Consider the following 14,477-nt stretch of genomic DNA (forward strand, 5'->3'; position numbering starts at 1 on the left):
TAACCTTTCTCCTGACTGATATAATTAAACAACATGGAAGCACTCTGGTGGCAAATGTGTGCTGACTCCCATTGAATGTTTATTCAAAATATATATATAAAATAACATCAACAACTTCACTTCCAAATTTATTTAGATCATTCTTAAGATCAATTAAAATGTGATACAGGCTGTGACTGAGTGAAAAGGCAATAACAGTGAGTACAATTAAAAAATTACTTCAATAAACCTCATAGGTGTGTTGCAGTGTTCGTTTATATATTCATATATAGTGGATTAAATCTGTTACGAGAGCCAACAATCAGTTTGAACTACAAAAAAATATATATAAAAGGAACGACCGAAGCTTCATAGGAAGGCGTCACACCATTCTTTAAGGCAGTTGAAGCAGTCACCTTGTTGTTTTGAGTTTGCGCCACAAGTGTCCTTTAGCCATTCCCGGAAAAGCTCCTCGTCTTTCTTTAGCAGTAGAAACTGTCCGAGGACAACGTACGCCTGGTGAACACAAGTTGAAAACTTTTTGAAAAGATTTTTGATATCTTTATTAGATTAAATAAATGCTCAGCTACCATCATACATAGTTTTCTTTTTTCAATTAACATGTATGGCCCACGGATGTAAACATAAGAAAACAACTGAACATGATACCTTGTCAAAACCTTTCTCCTCCAGTCTTTTTCCAAGGACCTCACCAATACCTCCAAGAGCAAACACAGGTTTTTCTCCTATTGGCTCACTCACAAAATCACGATGTTTCTGGGATGTTGAAGACATGGCGTCTTTGTTGAAGGTCGCAAATCTGGTCACAGAGCAAACAAACAATTATTAAAAAAAATTATATAGAAATATACATAATAGATATAAAATATATATTACATTTTATGTTATGTTTGCAAATATTAAAACCAACCAATACCAGCAGTCCAATCCTTATATGGCAGAAAGGCTTAAAAATTTAGTCATGTTTAAAATCGGGCAACAATGGAGTCGTCATCTTGAATTGCGCGCGCAATCGTTTCCAACGCCAACATTGGCTAAATTTAACAATATCGTGTTGCAAATGGGAAAACCATAACTGCTAGCACATTTATAGTGCGGATTTTGTTTGGTCTGTTTTGTTCGATAAGTAGAAAGTACAGTTTGAGCGAAAGTGAAACTATTCAGGCGCCAGGTATGTTTGAATGAGCTTCCTTGTTAGCTTAACTGTAAATGACGCTACACGTGCGATTTGCGCATCTTACCGTTCATGTCAAACGTCAAATGGAGTTAACGTGGGATAAAAGCTTTTGTTGAATTTCAATATCTTACCTCCCGAGTCTGATGTCGTGTCGTAGTATGGTGTTAGCTGAGTTATGCTAGCAACACGCTTCTTCTCGTTCCCACTTTTCTTCTTCGTTGGCTAATTCTCAGTGCTTATCGGCAGTTGGCAAACCAATATATTGGTACGCTACCGCCACTCACTGGACGGAATTTGCTACTGCATAGTCATGATAATAGTGCATGCACATTAGCTTCCCGGGAGAAATTACCGTCAACCAATTTATGTGATTTATTAGCTTTATGTTCAACTAAACAGGCCATGAGTAAGAACAACAGAAGTTGCTGATCAAGAAATGAATTTTATTATTATCTTTCCAGTCATATTTGTGCGCATTAAACACCTTACATCTCTATTTTTCCACACTAGTACTCATGTAACATTTGTGGTGCTCTTTAGGATGAGGGAGAAGCATTGTAACAGATTTGGAACAGTTAGTGCAACTTTTATAATTTGGTTGACAAGTTATAAACAAGTTTAGAGTGCAGACACCATACTGGGCGCCAGGCTGCAGGTTAGCCCCGTGCCGTCTGGCTCCACGTTGATCTTGGTCACGACTCCATCTTCTACCACCATTGCATATCTGCAACACATATCAGAGACATGCTCGGACTTAAACATGCTTCCAGATTGCAGTAGTGTTGCAAAATGGTCTTTACCTCTTTGACCTCTTGTTTCCAAGTGCTGCAACAATCTGATCACTGTCAATCAACAAGTCCACCGCCTTCAAAGCAAGAGAGAGACATTTCGCAAACAGGCTCCCACAATGTTGTCCTCAGGGATTATTTGGTTTACCTTTGTGAATTCTCCTGTAGGATCAGCCAACATTCGAATCTGTGGGAGAAATCAATTCCCTCTCTATCAATAGCTAGTAACCGCTGAAAAACTCAGAAGAGCAGCAAGATAGAGCGTGGAAAACAATGTTTTCTCGAAAGCGAACCTTGCCATCTGCTCCATGCTCCTTTCCCCAGGCAGCCATGACAAAAGCATCATTGACGGACACACAAGCCAACTCCTGTATGCCTTTATCCTTCAGCTCTGCTGCCTGCTGGACATAACCTGGCAGGTGAGTCTGAAAGCAAAAAACAACTAGTCAAGATGAAGCTAGGCATGACATGACAAATCCTGTTTGGGCCTGCCTTGGAGCAACCAGGGGTGAACGCTCCTGGTACAGCAAAGAGGATGCCTTTCTTCCCCTTAAAGAGTTGATTCATTGCCACCTTGTTTCCTGGCTCACCCTCGTGGACTTGCACAGCAGGAAGAGAATCACCCACCTGGAAGAATAACACGAGTAAATTGGATTGGATGGAGGAGGCCAAGTTTGACTAGCTGAACACATTGTAGCAATGTACACACAATAGTTTGATGATGTGATTTATTTGATTTAAATGCAATTGGTCACTTTATTGAGTAAATGACAATTCTGAACTGCTGATGATGTACGTGACACTGTTATATTGTATTTTGGATAAGTATTGATGCCAAATGACTATGAAATATCAAGTCACGTGACTTAGTGTGTTTATATTTACTTTGGCGTCCAAAAGCCATGTCATCAACTATCAACCCCGTCATATATGCAAATACAGTTGTCGATTTAATAAACGTCGATTATAATGCACACAAGTGTCAATTGACTGTGATTTACAAAGGCTGGCTGTATTGCGCAATTGTGTTTTTTTTGTGTGCTCAATATGACAACAAACAACGCAATGCTTAAATAATGGTGACGTGTAATCCGATCTCTGTTCGTTAGCTGCGACGTTTAGAAGTGTGGAAACTACAGATTCACCATCTGGTTTGATCAACGTTTACTTGATATATTAGTTCGCAAGTGTTGATCAAAATAAAAGGTCGTAAATGCATTGCTAGCTAATGCTATCATGGGACATTATGGTGGTTAGCATAGCAAGCTACCAAACATGTTTGCACTAGTTCGGTAATTTGCAAGGCGATACATTTGCATCATAGCAAATGTTGTTTTGTTGATTTTATATCTTACCTTAATCGGCATTTTGATCAAAGTAGAAGAGTGGATCGACCTTACGAAGTGTTCCACACGGGTGCGTTTAAGAACAGCTGTAGCAACGGAAAGCATGATATGCGCTTGCGCTTAATGAAGTTTATGTGACGCTCAAGCGAGTCGATTTATAATTTTTTGTCAAAAAAAGCAGACACGCCTCCAACCTGGCTCGCTTGCTTCACACAACTGCCGTCTTTACGTTTGGGCCTTGCCAGGCCCACTAAATCTTTATTAACTGCGCCATCTGCTACCTGAACGCTAATGTCCGACCCATTTACTGTGATTAATGGCGAAACGTTCGATAACATTTGAATGCAGCATGTTGCAAAATGTCTTTAAAGGTGTGCTGCATGAAATTTTCTATTCGAATTTTATTTACACATTTTGGCTCATAAACTTACATGTTAGTCTCACAGAAATTGAAAATACATAGTGTAAAAAAATTGCTTTGAGCATGTGTTATACTCAGGCTATTCTGGGTCAAACTCTATTTAATAGGTCACGGGGACTCAAAACAATAAAAGCATAATGTGATCCAACAAATTCTGATCAGGAGCAGGAACATAGTGAAAATGACCAGCATGTATATTCAACAGTCTTTAATCCCAAATACTGTATTGCAGTAGAAATGACAGCAATGAAATGAGGTGGGTAGTGTCCATTTATTTCACAGCACAAAGCACCTCAAAATAATCCACTCCCTGTTTCCTCAGACAGTGGAATATATCACTTTTATTCACAGTGATTTTAATGTGGACATGTTTAGACGAAGGACATCAAAAACTATGTTACCTAACTTTAAAAGAAAACAAGTCTACACATAAATTCACAGCCAGCAACACGCATAAAAATAAAGCAATGTCAACAAACGGTAAATTGAGTAAAAAATAGAATTTAATCATTTAAATAGTCTGTCAAAATACAAACATTGATTTGAGCTTCTAAATGTTTAGTGGCTATTTCTCATAACTTGCAATGTTAAATGTACACAGCGACTATACAAGGAAACAAGTGTTTTGGTAACTTATTGTATTGCTAATTTATATTAAAAGTACATAAACTACATATGACTTTATAATTGCAATTGCAACACTGCAAATGATTCCCATTCCGTTAGACATTTGGTTTCCTATGACCCTCTTAAAATATCCCTAAAATATACAGTAATAATGTGAAGACATTCCAGCTTCATGTGAAATAACATTTTCTTTCCCCCATCCATCTACAACTGTGGTTAGTAAGCAAAAGTATCAAATTCATGGGACATTAAAAACATTTGTCAAACTGCAAAACATTGAATGTACCTCAAATGGTAATTTAAATAAACAAGTCACCCGATCTGAAAAAGTTGTCTCCACAGTTATTTGGCTGTTACGGATACTCTTAAACTTCTCCAGCCTCACTAATCCGGTGGAAACCTTATTTTGATCCCTGTAATGACAACAGCTTCCAGAAAAAAATAAAATAAAAATTGCATTCCTGACGTTCCAAATGAACAGCTTAATCTCCATCCCACAAATATGACAGTGTATAAATTCTCCTCAACACCAAATAAACACGCCTGGGGGAAAAAAAAAAATCTTTTAACAAACTTCCGATACACTATAAGCAGCACAAATACTGTACATTTGTAAAGAAGAAATTGTCACGTTTGCTGGCTTGATCACCTTTTGCTATAAATTGCATGTTGCTAGTTGTATTACTGTCACTGTACATGGCTAAAAGATTTAATGGCACTTTGGCCAAATATACATACACGGATGGGTTTTTAGGAGAATCCGATTTGGACAGCATTGAATGTGAAGCTCATGACGACGCTCACAGTCTACCTACCGTACACAGGGTAGAGGGCTTCGGGGGGGGGGTCAAGGGTCAAGATGAGGGTTCAACACACAATGTTGCATTTCTAGTTGCCCTGAGCCCATTCCAGGCGCTTTACAAGTTCAAGACATGTACGGACAGACATATTGAAACAAGTGTCTCTTTTACAATGCACATTTTCCTCAATGCACCAAATCTTACAACAGCACACGGATGGAACACCATTTTTCAGAGCAGCAGAACACGGAGACAACAGTATGGGGAACGCATTTCTGTCCGGCGGCCTCAGTGTTGCCACGGTCACTAAAGTGTCATTCGTTTGTTGCAAATGGAAGCCATTTTTTTTTTTTTTTGCGTGCCAAAAGGATTGACAAAGACAAATTATAATACCGTTAGCATCCAAGTGGAGGATTCTAGAGGCACACTTTCATGTGCCATTCTCCCAGATTATACAATAATAAAAAAAAAAAAGACATTTAAATCAGTGGTTCGAAACCTCTCACATATTTTAATCCTATAGGGCTGCACAATTGATCAAATTCCACAATTTGTGTCACCACCACCATTAAACGGGATTATCAGCTAAATTGAAAATGTGGGCTCGGCTGGAAATATGATCAAGCACTTTTTCCAACCAGTCGTCAGCCAGGAGGCTAACGCATGGTTAAGGCTTCATTAGGCTGCCCAAATAACAAGTGAGCACAACCTGCTGAATTTTGGCGAGAGAACAAAGTGCAACAAAAATCCGAGATGTGAACCGTCGTGAGCATTGAAAGGCTTGTTTCGGATTCAGAGCAAGTCATGTGGAAACGAAATAGCACATTTATTTCGGTTAGCACTTTCTAACTAATACTAACATTCTAAAATTTGAACGTTTTATTTTGCACTGAAAAAAATACTGGTATTTTCTCTACTATGGTGACTAATTGTCCATAATAATCGGGATCAAAATACTGCTCCAAGTGAAATGACCATTATGGCCCTAAATGTGCAGCCCTACTCTCATACCGGGTCCAAACTAGCCAGTTGGCTGAAATCAAATAAAAGTCCTTGGGGGTCCTGAGAGTGGAAAACTATCAGCCAATGACTAAGGTGACAGACAATAATCAATTTATTATATTGCTTTTAGCATATTGCGAGTCTTAAAAAAAAAAAAAAACTGCCTACAACGGCACTAAGCTATATTAAATTAATGCACCCTGTGTACTAAAGTGGACCCTCAAGTCTTTTCCGGATATGTTATGGCTTTCGTGAGTCACTGTTGCATTCGCTCCAAAGTTCAAAGGTCACATGACTGTAGTCCCGCTCTCCACGACTTCCGTGTTCTCCGGTGGTTTATGCGACTGCAGAAGGATGCTGCGATGAAGCGTCACGGAGGCCACTGCAAGTAACTTGGCATTCGGGTCGGCTTCTCCGTTTTTCTCCACGCGCATGTGGAACTTGACAGTGCTCACCGAAGCTTGACAGTAACAACTTAAAGAATTTCTTTCCTTATGATTAATTCTCTAATAAAACCTCTTTTTGTGACTCACCCGCTAGATTTAGATCACCGTCGAGTCTCGGCGTCATCGTACGTTCGCTGCTGCTGCTGCTGCTGCTCCCCTCTAGGGAGAGTCCATCATGGCTTCCAGCATCTCCAAGAATAGTTTGTGCATGGGGATACCGCCGCGGGTCTTGATGCTGTAGAAAGTAGTCAGAGCCCGACCGGCGGTCTGCCGGAGTAGCGGCAGCGTTAAAAGGAGGCGACCGGCTCGCTGGGGGTCGTCGGGGCGCCGCTGACACTCCAGGTCCAGCAGGGCCTGGTGGAGGAGGTCCCGCAGCTTCTGCACAGCCTCCATATCTTCGATGTAAACAGAGTCTGACAGAGCAACGGGGGAGGATGGGGTGAGCCGCTGGGTTTCATCTCGCGGCTTTATTTACTAAACACTGGAATGCATTTCGCTCGCTGACTTGACTGTAAACGCGTCACACTCGGCGCTATTTTCGTCAATCTTAATTTACTGTACCTGAGTTAGTGAGCGCGATGGCTTTGAGCATGACAAACTCCTCTCTGTCCACATTTAGGGCGCGGAAACGTCGGGCGAGTTGACTGATTGCCGCATTTAGCTCCGTCAGCCCGGCAACGCGGGACATTTCCTCGTCAAGGACAAAATCCTCGGCGAACACAACCTCGTCTTCGCAGCCGAGTGAGCGGTACGCCACGCCCAGCACCAGCACCTCCAGCCAAACCGACTGGAGCACAGACATCTGGTCTGCTAGCGACAAAGACAAGAAGCCTACATGGGGGGGATACAAAAAGCAAGAGTGAAGGTTCTGAATGTTAAGGAGCACTTTTAGAGCGCCACCGGTATGGAGAATAGCTGACTGAATGAAAATAAACCTGGTTCTTTTCTTTTGCCACGTTATTTGGATGCGAGCGAGACAGGTAACGCAGAGGTCACGGTGCCGTTGGCCGTTTTCACCTGGCATCGCTTACCCGGAATGTGCTTGGCCCAGCCGATGATGACCACCAGCTCACGGTCAGCAAGGTCGCAAAGGGTGGTAAGTGTGCGCTGGGCTGTGTCGGGCTGGAGGGGGTCCGGCATTGCAAATAACTTTTCCGGCTCGGCCACTAACAGGTGGGACACGATGATGTTTGAGGAACCTGTGTGATGAAAACACGACATTCATCAAATATTTGAGTTATTTGACGCAGTCTTCACAAAAAAGCAATCATCCAAACTTAACCTTGATTATGTTGCACCTTACACCAAAAAAAAGTACAGAACAGTAGGTGGCACTGTTTTAAAACAAATTCTGATGAGTGGTCTTCTATTTTTGTGACTAAGTTGTGCACTTTGTTCTACTAACAGAAATTCCGACAGAAAAACTACACACACCCTTTTCGTTGTCCTTAGTCAGCGATAGGGGGACACTCTGGTATGTTGCATTCTCCACTTCGGGGCGCCTTTTGTACTTCTGCCGTCCGCCCCGGACCCGATCGAGACGAACTCCTGCACCAGGACACATCAAAAATATTTATGCTATCAAAACATAGGGGTTAAAAAAAACAAAAAAAGTTGGTGAAAGTGCCGCTCACCCTCTTTCAGCATGCCCACTTTAAGGCACTTGGTGAAGCGGCATGCTTGGCAAGCCTTTCTGCGCCTTTTGGTGATCTCGCACTCATTCGATGCTGGACAGCTGTATTCAATGTTACCTTGGTGCGAGTACAGGAAAATCATCAAATGTATGCCTTGTTAATCATTAATCAAGTGATAACAAATGACCTTCAAACTATCAGCAGACTGCAAAATCCATACAATTCTGACTTGAAGAGCGCCGTACCTTGGATGGTTCTCTTGAAGAACGCTTTGCAGGCCTCGCACGAAGCCACGCCGTAGTGGTAGCCCGACGCCACATCCCCGCAGACCAAACACAGCCTCTTGGGTAACGTGCTCAGCGCGTACTTGCAGCGCCCGGCTCCGTTCGCCGTGGATCCCTCGTCCGCTCCGTCGCCGCTCTCGTCTTTGAAGTGGCAACGCAGGGCTGGCGTGTAGAGCGGCGGCGAATAGCGCTTGGCACCGTCTCCTCTGGTCTCTCCGCCGCCGCTTTGAGACGAGTCGGAGGAGGCCCCGCCGGGACTGGTCCGACCTCCCCCGCCCCCCTCCGGACTGCTCGGTTCCGCCTTGATGTAGACGTCGGACCGGCGATCCCTGGAAGACATGATGTCTAGAGGACAAAAAAAAAAAACTGAGTCAGTAAACGTGTAACAGTATTTGAGGCAGCGGTAAGGACAAAATAAAGCTCAAGGGTACAGCGGGCCGTCACGCCGCCATCTCTCCTTTTGTGCCTCCAATAAAAATATATAGCATTAGGCTGATACAATTAAATCATCGTTACTGGCATTGCGGTCCAATAGGTTAACTTTAACCTGACATTTTCATTATCATAAAGACAGCAGCCTCTGTGGCCAAAGTGTTAAACGTTTCCCAACTGAGGCGACAGGACCTTGATAATATCCAAGCACCACGTTAAACTGTTATAAATTTCCCCACTGTGGGACTAATAAAGGATGATCTAATCTCCCTTGCAACCGTAGCGATGACTTGGTGTTCATTGAGAAATGTCACTCAAGTAAAAAAAATACAAACAAATGTTTGCGTCCATTTCATCAGCTATCTTTTTAAAGCCGTGGGATAAACGCAGCCAATCCGAAAGCTTCCGCACCTATTAAAACGTTTTTTAAGTACGGCCGGTGTGAAGTCTTTCTCCCTGGCATCTCCGTAAATTAAAATAGCCAAGGTGACTGGATGAAGGTCACGCTGCTCGTAAAGCAGGCTCGCTCTTCACTTTGCAGACGCATAACTAATGTTATAATGTGTAAGGCTGGAAGAGTGGTGCAGCAATAACGCTTTGCCTACTCGCCGTGTCCAGAAGCTCTTTTGCATTTGGATGGAAAATTACAGCGAACGTGCTTATGCACACAAAATCCATACTGTACAAAGAAGGACATTCACATAAACTTTATCACGAAAAATATTCTCAATAGAAATAGACAATTTAATATATACATTAATATATAATCATTATTGTCTCTAAATAGACCATATTGCCAATGAGTGAATTTTTAAATGACATCAATACAAATTTGCTTTGATATTATTGTCTTTGAGAGTCATCCTTAAAATGCACCCCCCTCCCAAAAAAAAGAAAAAAAAAGAAAAACCTGACCATTAAGTATTACATCACCTTGTACAAGTCCTTAAAGTGTTGGTCAAATTCCAGAGACTTGAACAAAGGACAAAACTGTATGTAATAAAAAAACTTTTAGGGCAGGCAAGTGAAGGCAAGTGAGTTCATATTTGTGTAATATTGGCAACACGCCAATCAAAAGACGATAACGCTAAATAAAGACAAACATTTTGTACAAATACGAGATGTTGTCGAACTAAAAGTACTTTATTGGACCTTTGCAAAACAATATCACCACCATGCAAATTGTACAGATAAGTATGACGCCCTCTGAGAAGTAAACGACTTTGCTTGTTGTCTTGCACAATACAGGAAATGTTTAACAAGTGTTCACTTAATCCTTCCTAGTATATTTATGTACAACTTCAGATCAATTTAATGTTGCAATATTCTACACCCCATTAATGACAACCAGTGTGTTGACTGGTATGTCACAGGGTGCATTTAAAGATGTCCCATTTTAGAAACGCCTTAGTGATAAGCTAGTGGAATCTAGCCATTCATAAAAAAAAAAAAAAGATAAACGTAGTCGTGACGGTATCAGGACAGAGGAAATCACAAGGATTTATCTGGATGTTAAATCCCTGCAAGATCCAGATAGCATTCACAACTAAACTGTGCATGTTTTGCATTTTCTTTTTTTCACCTCATGGCAATTGCAGCCGGTAACTTTGGTTGGAGTTTGCCCTCCCTCAGACATGTGAAGTGAAGGTCACTTAAACTGCAAACCGAGACATTTAAACAGTGGCTGATTATTCCAAATCACAACCAATGTGGAATTAAATTCACGTCGGAAGTGCTTTACCATGTGCATCGTCGCGTACACACACCGACGACACATCTGTTTGGCTCAGTGACAAAACATCTTTTACCATTTTGATTTTAGGAACCAAAGTTACCGTCGAAGTGAAAAATTCAAATGTGTCCCAACATGTTAGCACTGGCTACTTGGTTAGCGAAGCGTTTAAACGGGCAAGTTAGCTTACTCAGCTAACAGTTGCTAAGGGTTAATTCCCAGTGACAAAGCTACATCCTGTTGGCCCGAGATTTATTTTGGTCACTAACCCAGACTAGGCTACGTCTTACCTTATAGGGAAGACTGGTGCGGCACTTAAGTCTCCCGGCTGCGTGCCAGTATGGTACAGGTATTGAAAAGCAGTAGCCCGGCTGCCTGCTAGTAGCTCCAATGTTGCTATGTGCCAAGCTACTAGCTACTAGCTCTCCCAGCCAAACAGCTGTTTGGTCAACAAACACTTCCCGAGACGATTACAACAAACTGGCAAACTAAATCCAAGCCTGACGCCAATATAAAAGATAAAATCAATTAATTAAAAAAAAAATCGCAGTTCACGACAACTATTAAATAAATCACGTCCTTCATTTACATATGCAAATATGCATAGCTTTGAATAAATTGGATTTCACGATGTATTAAAAATAGTTATTAAAACGTGAAGACCTGAGGAAATAGTAAGAAAATAACGCTAAATGTCAAGCATTTCCCATCATAATACATTCAAATGCTGCAAAACAGCGTCACGATTATTCAGTGAATAGAAGTGAGTCACTGCTATTTTAACCCCAAAAGCATTGATCTGTTCGGAAATAAAGCTTGATCTGGAAGCAGTATTGTGGGCAGAAAGGGAATGATGGCATACAAGCACACATTTCAGCTCATCTTACTGTATTAGTTGTTGAGACAAAAACATAATTGTGTTTATTGTGCGGCCCGGCATGTGCTCTGACGCTGATTCCTATTATAACATAATGCAATAGTTATTCATCTAAACTCCCACAATTCCTGATCATAGTCGAGTCGGGCATGCAATTTTGAAAAGATTGCAAAATCTCACTTAAGATTTATCTGCTTCACGGGCTGCATGCAACATTGGTGTAATGTAAACTTATGCAATAACATCCTTATTACAATACAAATCGGGTCTTCATATTAGGGCAAATATGGGTCTTAAATTGTTTGGACCACAAACAATGTAGACGGGTACCATAACCATACCTTGCCCGATCATTTGCCAACAAACAAAACGGGAAAGAGCATTGTAAGCCATAACAATGGCAACAACAGAAACCCCACAATGGCAAAGTCATCCAGTTCTTAGTTTTAAAAAGTACTTTACTACAGAAGTCACTATCAGTAGATATGTAAGAGCGTTTACCTCTTTGCTGGAATGGGAAGCCTATATACAGCACGCGATGTTTGCTATGGGTTGTCGACAGCTGCTACCGGAGGAGACCTGCAAAATAAATCAAGGTTTGTATATTGAATGCAACAGAATCCATTTCAATCATAAGTACAGACTGTCAAGCCTCTCAGATAACCATGAACAACTTGAACCAAAAAAAAAGATCATCTGTGACCAGAGATAACCATTAGTGCAAAGCAGAACTGTTCATTGGTGTACTGTCCCTGTCAAATAAACTAAATATGTCACATCATCCCTGAAAATGTACAACACGCTGGATATATTCAGATTTATGACCAAGACTCAACAAACCGCCCCCCTTATGCTGCGTGTTACACTCCAAAGGTCAAAGTCACAGGAATGCTTCAAGGACAGACAGTAAAGCCAACACCTTGTCTCTCACTCGTACCAAGTTGAGACTTGAAGTTTGCTCATAGTTTTGTCAATCATTGCATTCATTTTGAAAAAAATAAATACTGTCATGTCATTTATTTAAATCCCATATGCAGAATTCAGAATGCTGACACTAACGCCGACATACTTTACCGCCATGTCCTTTTAGGTGAGACATTAGAAGAGAGTTGACTTGGCAGGTATTAACCAGCGTTGATGATCTGATTACGCATCAAATAAGTGCATTGAAAAGTCATGGAGAGGTTTGCCTACGCTTTCCGCCGTGCAGCCGTCAAGAACGGCACCCAGGGGTGACCTTGCCTACTGATCTCGAACCGGTGAAAGGTTAATTGCCAAAGTGGATTATGCCTTCAGATCAGTGGTCTCAATCCTAGACCAACAGGCTTGGTTACATTCAGAGGTCAGTGTGCTGAGGCAGGAAGTTATTAACTCAGAAATGGTTAAGATTCTCAAGTTAATTGTTGACAGTTGAAAAAGTGGGTAGTGCATGTGAGAATGAGTCCCACTGCATTTTATTCATCTTAATAAAATCAAACATATTTTGTTTTAGTACATTCAGTTTAAATATTGCATGGAGGTTATCAAAGTCATTTGGAGCTTGATTTGGAAACTTTAAGGCCTTTCATGACGTCACAAGTGAGGCTTTTGTGCACAGGCACCAGAGATGTCTGCAGTCAATTATAAACGTAAAGACAACTAAATGATCAATTCCCCCAGCGGCTAGTGGCCCCTACCCCCAATAACGTGACCACGCCAACTTCACTCTCCCCAGCGTGCATACAAATGAAGCGAGCGTGGATTAAAAACGACAATACATGCATAACTAATGATTAATATAGTTGGATTGTCGCTGTTGATTCGGACACTTACCAGGAACAACAGAGATCGTGTTTTCTATTTGAAGCCAAGCAGGCAGGTCGGTGGGACGATCAGGTCCACCGTCCGTTTAAGCGCTTTGACGGTGCCGTTGAAGCAATCTCGTTGTTTGTCACACCTGACGGTGACTTGACGGAGGAATTTGGGATGACAGCGACCAGCGACACGATGTTCTTTGCCAGCTCCGCCGTAGCAGACAGTGGTATTAAAATCCTCGCCTTCGACTCCCACAGCTGAAGGGGTCTTTACACAGTCCAGTTCAGAATAAGGAAATACTGCATCCTGTTTCGTCTAGTTCAGAATAAAATCACGTCGAATCTTGTCACCCAATTTTTGGGGGTTTCTTCACACCGGCATTGTCTACATCAGAATCTTGAAATCTGGATATTTATATTGTACATCTAGCGAGTGATACAACTAAAATTACAACCCTTTTGCTTTTTTATTTTGATCCATGTAAGACCAACTTCCGGTGTTGCTGTTTTCTCTCGCTAACGTGATTTGTGACGTCAGACCCTGTCCCGTGCCTTGGCTCCTCCCACAGAGCAATTTGCGTCTGCTTTCCGATTACGTCCGTTCGTACGTATCATCCACGAGCGTCATCAACTCAAAAAATCAGTGCAGGGAAAGTAAAAATACTCTTAAAATAGCGATGTAATTTCAGATTACTTTTCCTTCTATGTACAGACTTCTCCCAACTTTTAATTAACCAACACAATACGCAACATACTTCCTGATCGTGACACTTTAAACGTACTGTACGCTTTTTTTTTGCATTCAAATAGTCAACACTCATGGGACCGCTGCAAAGAGAACATTTATGGAAACTATGCAGTCGGTCTCGTGACACCGCAGTGACAAATATACGTATGCCAAAAATAAAATATCAAAATGAGTATTCACAACCCTTAAAACGGAGATTGCGGTCCAAGTATCTCAACCGTATTATTTAAATAGAATATTTTTTTTTCGAAATCTGCAAACCTGCACTATTGTCCATTTAATAAATAAAACAAACAAAAAAATCGTATCTCAATTTAAACGCACACAAGACACTGATATATTAATGTGTGTATTCCCCGAAGCGTGTTAC

General features: G+C 41.4%; 3 protein-coding genes across 9 annotated transcripts; all 3 read right to left on the minus strand.

Annotated features, from left to right (window-relative positions):
- Positions 1 to 115: 115 nt before the first annotated feature.
- Positions 116 to 1,452, minus strand: banf1 (barrier to autointegration nuclear assembly factor 1). Of its 3 annotated transcripts, none has more exons than XM_088397713.1 (3): positions 1,309 to 1,452; positions 649 to 799; positions 116 to 495 (listed from the first exon to the last, which is right to left on the minus strand). In XM_088397713.1, the coding sequence occupies exons 2-3, from the start codon at positions 772 to 774 to the stop codon at positions 349 to 351; spliced, it is 273 nt and encodes a 90-aa protein (XP_088253839.1). In that variant the 5' UTR covers positions 775 to 799; positions 1,309 to 1,452; the 3' UTR covers positions 116 to 348. The 3 variants fall into 3 exon arrangements, with proteins under 3 accessions (XP_088253839.1, XP_088253842.1, XP_088253841.1); XM_088397716.1 differs by lacking the exon at positions 1,309 to 1,452 and adding an exon at positions 917 to 1,190; XM_088397715.1 differs by lacking the exon at positions 1,309 to 1,452 and adding an exon at positions 877 to 1,190.
- A 147-nt stretch (positions 1,453 to 1,599) lies between these two features.
- Positions 1,600 to 3,605, minus strand: prdx5 (peroxiredoxin 5). 2 transcript variants are annotated; one of them, XM_088397708.1, is made up of 7 exons: positions 3,506 to 3,573; positions 3,321 to 3,397; positions 2,458 to 2,592; positions 2,259 to 2,390; positions 2,114 to 2,152; positions 1,978 to 2,042; positions 1,600 to 1,901 (listed from the first exon to the last, which is right to left on the minus strand). In XM_088397708.1, exons 2-7 carry the CDS (start codon positions 3,330 to 3,332, stop codon positions 1,796 to 1,798), a joined length of 489 nt encoding a protein of 162 aa, XP_088253834.1. In that variant the 5' UTR covers positions 3,333 to 3,397; positions 3,506 to 3,573; the 3' UTR covers positions 1,600 to 1,795. The 2 variants fall into 2 exon arrangements, with proteins under 2 accessions (XP_088253834.1, XP_088253833.1); XM_088397707.1 differs by having other exon boundaries at positions 3,321 to 3,605.
- Positions 3,606 to 3,984: 379 nt separating this feature from the next.
- On the minus strand, positions 3,985 to 13,817 carry esrra (estrogen-related receptor alpha). Of its 4 annotated transcripts, none has more exons than XM_088397697.1 (8): positions 13,379 to 13,817; positions 12,068 to 12,145; positions 8,487 to 8,870; positions 8,242 to 8,358; positions 8,042 to 8,155; positions 7,639 to 7,806; positions 7,169 to 7,438; positions 3,985 to 7,020 (listed from the first exon to the last, which is right to left on the minus strand). In XM_088397697.1, exons 3-8 carry the CDS (start codon positions 8,863 to 8,865, stop codon positions 6,767 to 6,769), a joined length of 1,302 nt encoding a protein of 433 aa, XP_088253823.1. In that variant the 5' UTR covers positions 8,866 to 8,870; positions 12,068 to 12,145; positions 13,379 to 13,817; the 3' UTR covers positions 3,985 to 6,766. The 4 variants fall into 4 exon arrangements, with proteins under 4 accessions (XP_088253823.1, XP_088253825.1, XP_088253824.1 ...); XM_088397699.1 differs by lacking the exon at positions 13,379 to 13,817 and adding an exon at positions 12,761 to 13,032; XM_088397698.1 differs by lacking the exon at positions 13,379 to 13,817 and adding an exon at positions 12,641 to 13,032.
- Between the last annotated feature and the right edge of the window lie 660 nt (positions 13,818 to 14,477).

This window comes from Syngnathus floridae, chromosome 15 (assembly GCF_059516105.1).
Source record: "Syngnathus floridae isolate MCC-2025c chromosome 15, RoL_Sflo_1.0, whole genome shotgun sequence".
In the NCBI taxonomy this organism is placed as follows: domain Eukaryota; kingdom Metazoa; phylum Chordata; class Actinopteri; order Syngnathiformes; family Syngnathidae; genus Syngnathus; species Syngnathus floridae.

Bases quoted from the DNA above. Each gene is read 5' to 3' on its own strand.
- banf1 (XM_088397713.1), bottom strand. From the start codon at position 774: ATGTCTTCAACATCCCAGAAACATCGTGATTTTGTGAGTGAGCCAATA. The intron at 496-648 runs GTATCATGTTCA...TGTGTTCACCAG, and splicing joins AGGAGAAAGGTTTTGACAAG to GCGTACGTTGTCCTCGGACA.
- prdx5 (XM_088397707.1), bottom strand. From the start codon at position 3,416: ATGCTTTCCGTTGCTACAGCTGTTCTTAAACGCACCCGTGTGGAACAC. The intron at 2,391-2,457 runs GCAGGCCCAAAC...TTTTGCTTTCAG, and splicing joins TCACCCCTGGTTGCTCCAAG to ACTCACCTGCCAGGTTATGT. The intron at 1,902-1,977 runs GTAAAGACCATT...TATGTGTTGCAG, and splicing joins GGAAACAAGAGGTCAAAGAG to ATATGCAATGGTGGTAGAAG.
- esrra (XM_088397697.1), bottom strand. From the start codon at position 8,865: ATGTCTTCCAGGGATCGCCGGTCCGACGTCTACATCAAGGCGGAACCG. The intron at 8,359-8,486 runs GTACGGCGCTCT...ACTCGCACCAAG, and splicing joins CTTCAAGAGAACCATCCAAG to GTAACATTGAATACAGCTGT. The intron at 7,807-8,041 runs GTGTGTGTAGTT...TTCATCACACAG, and splicing joins GACTAAGGACAACGAAAAGG to GTTCCTCAAACATCATCGTG.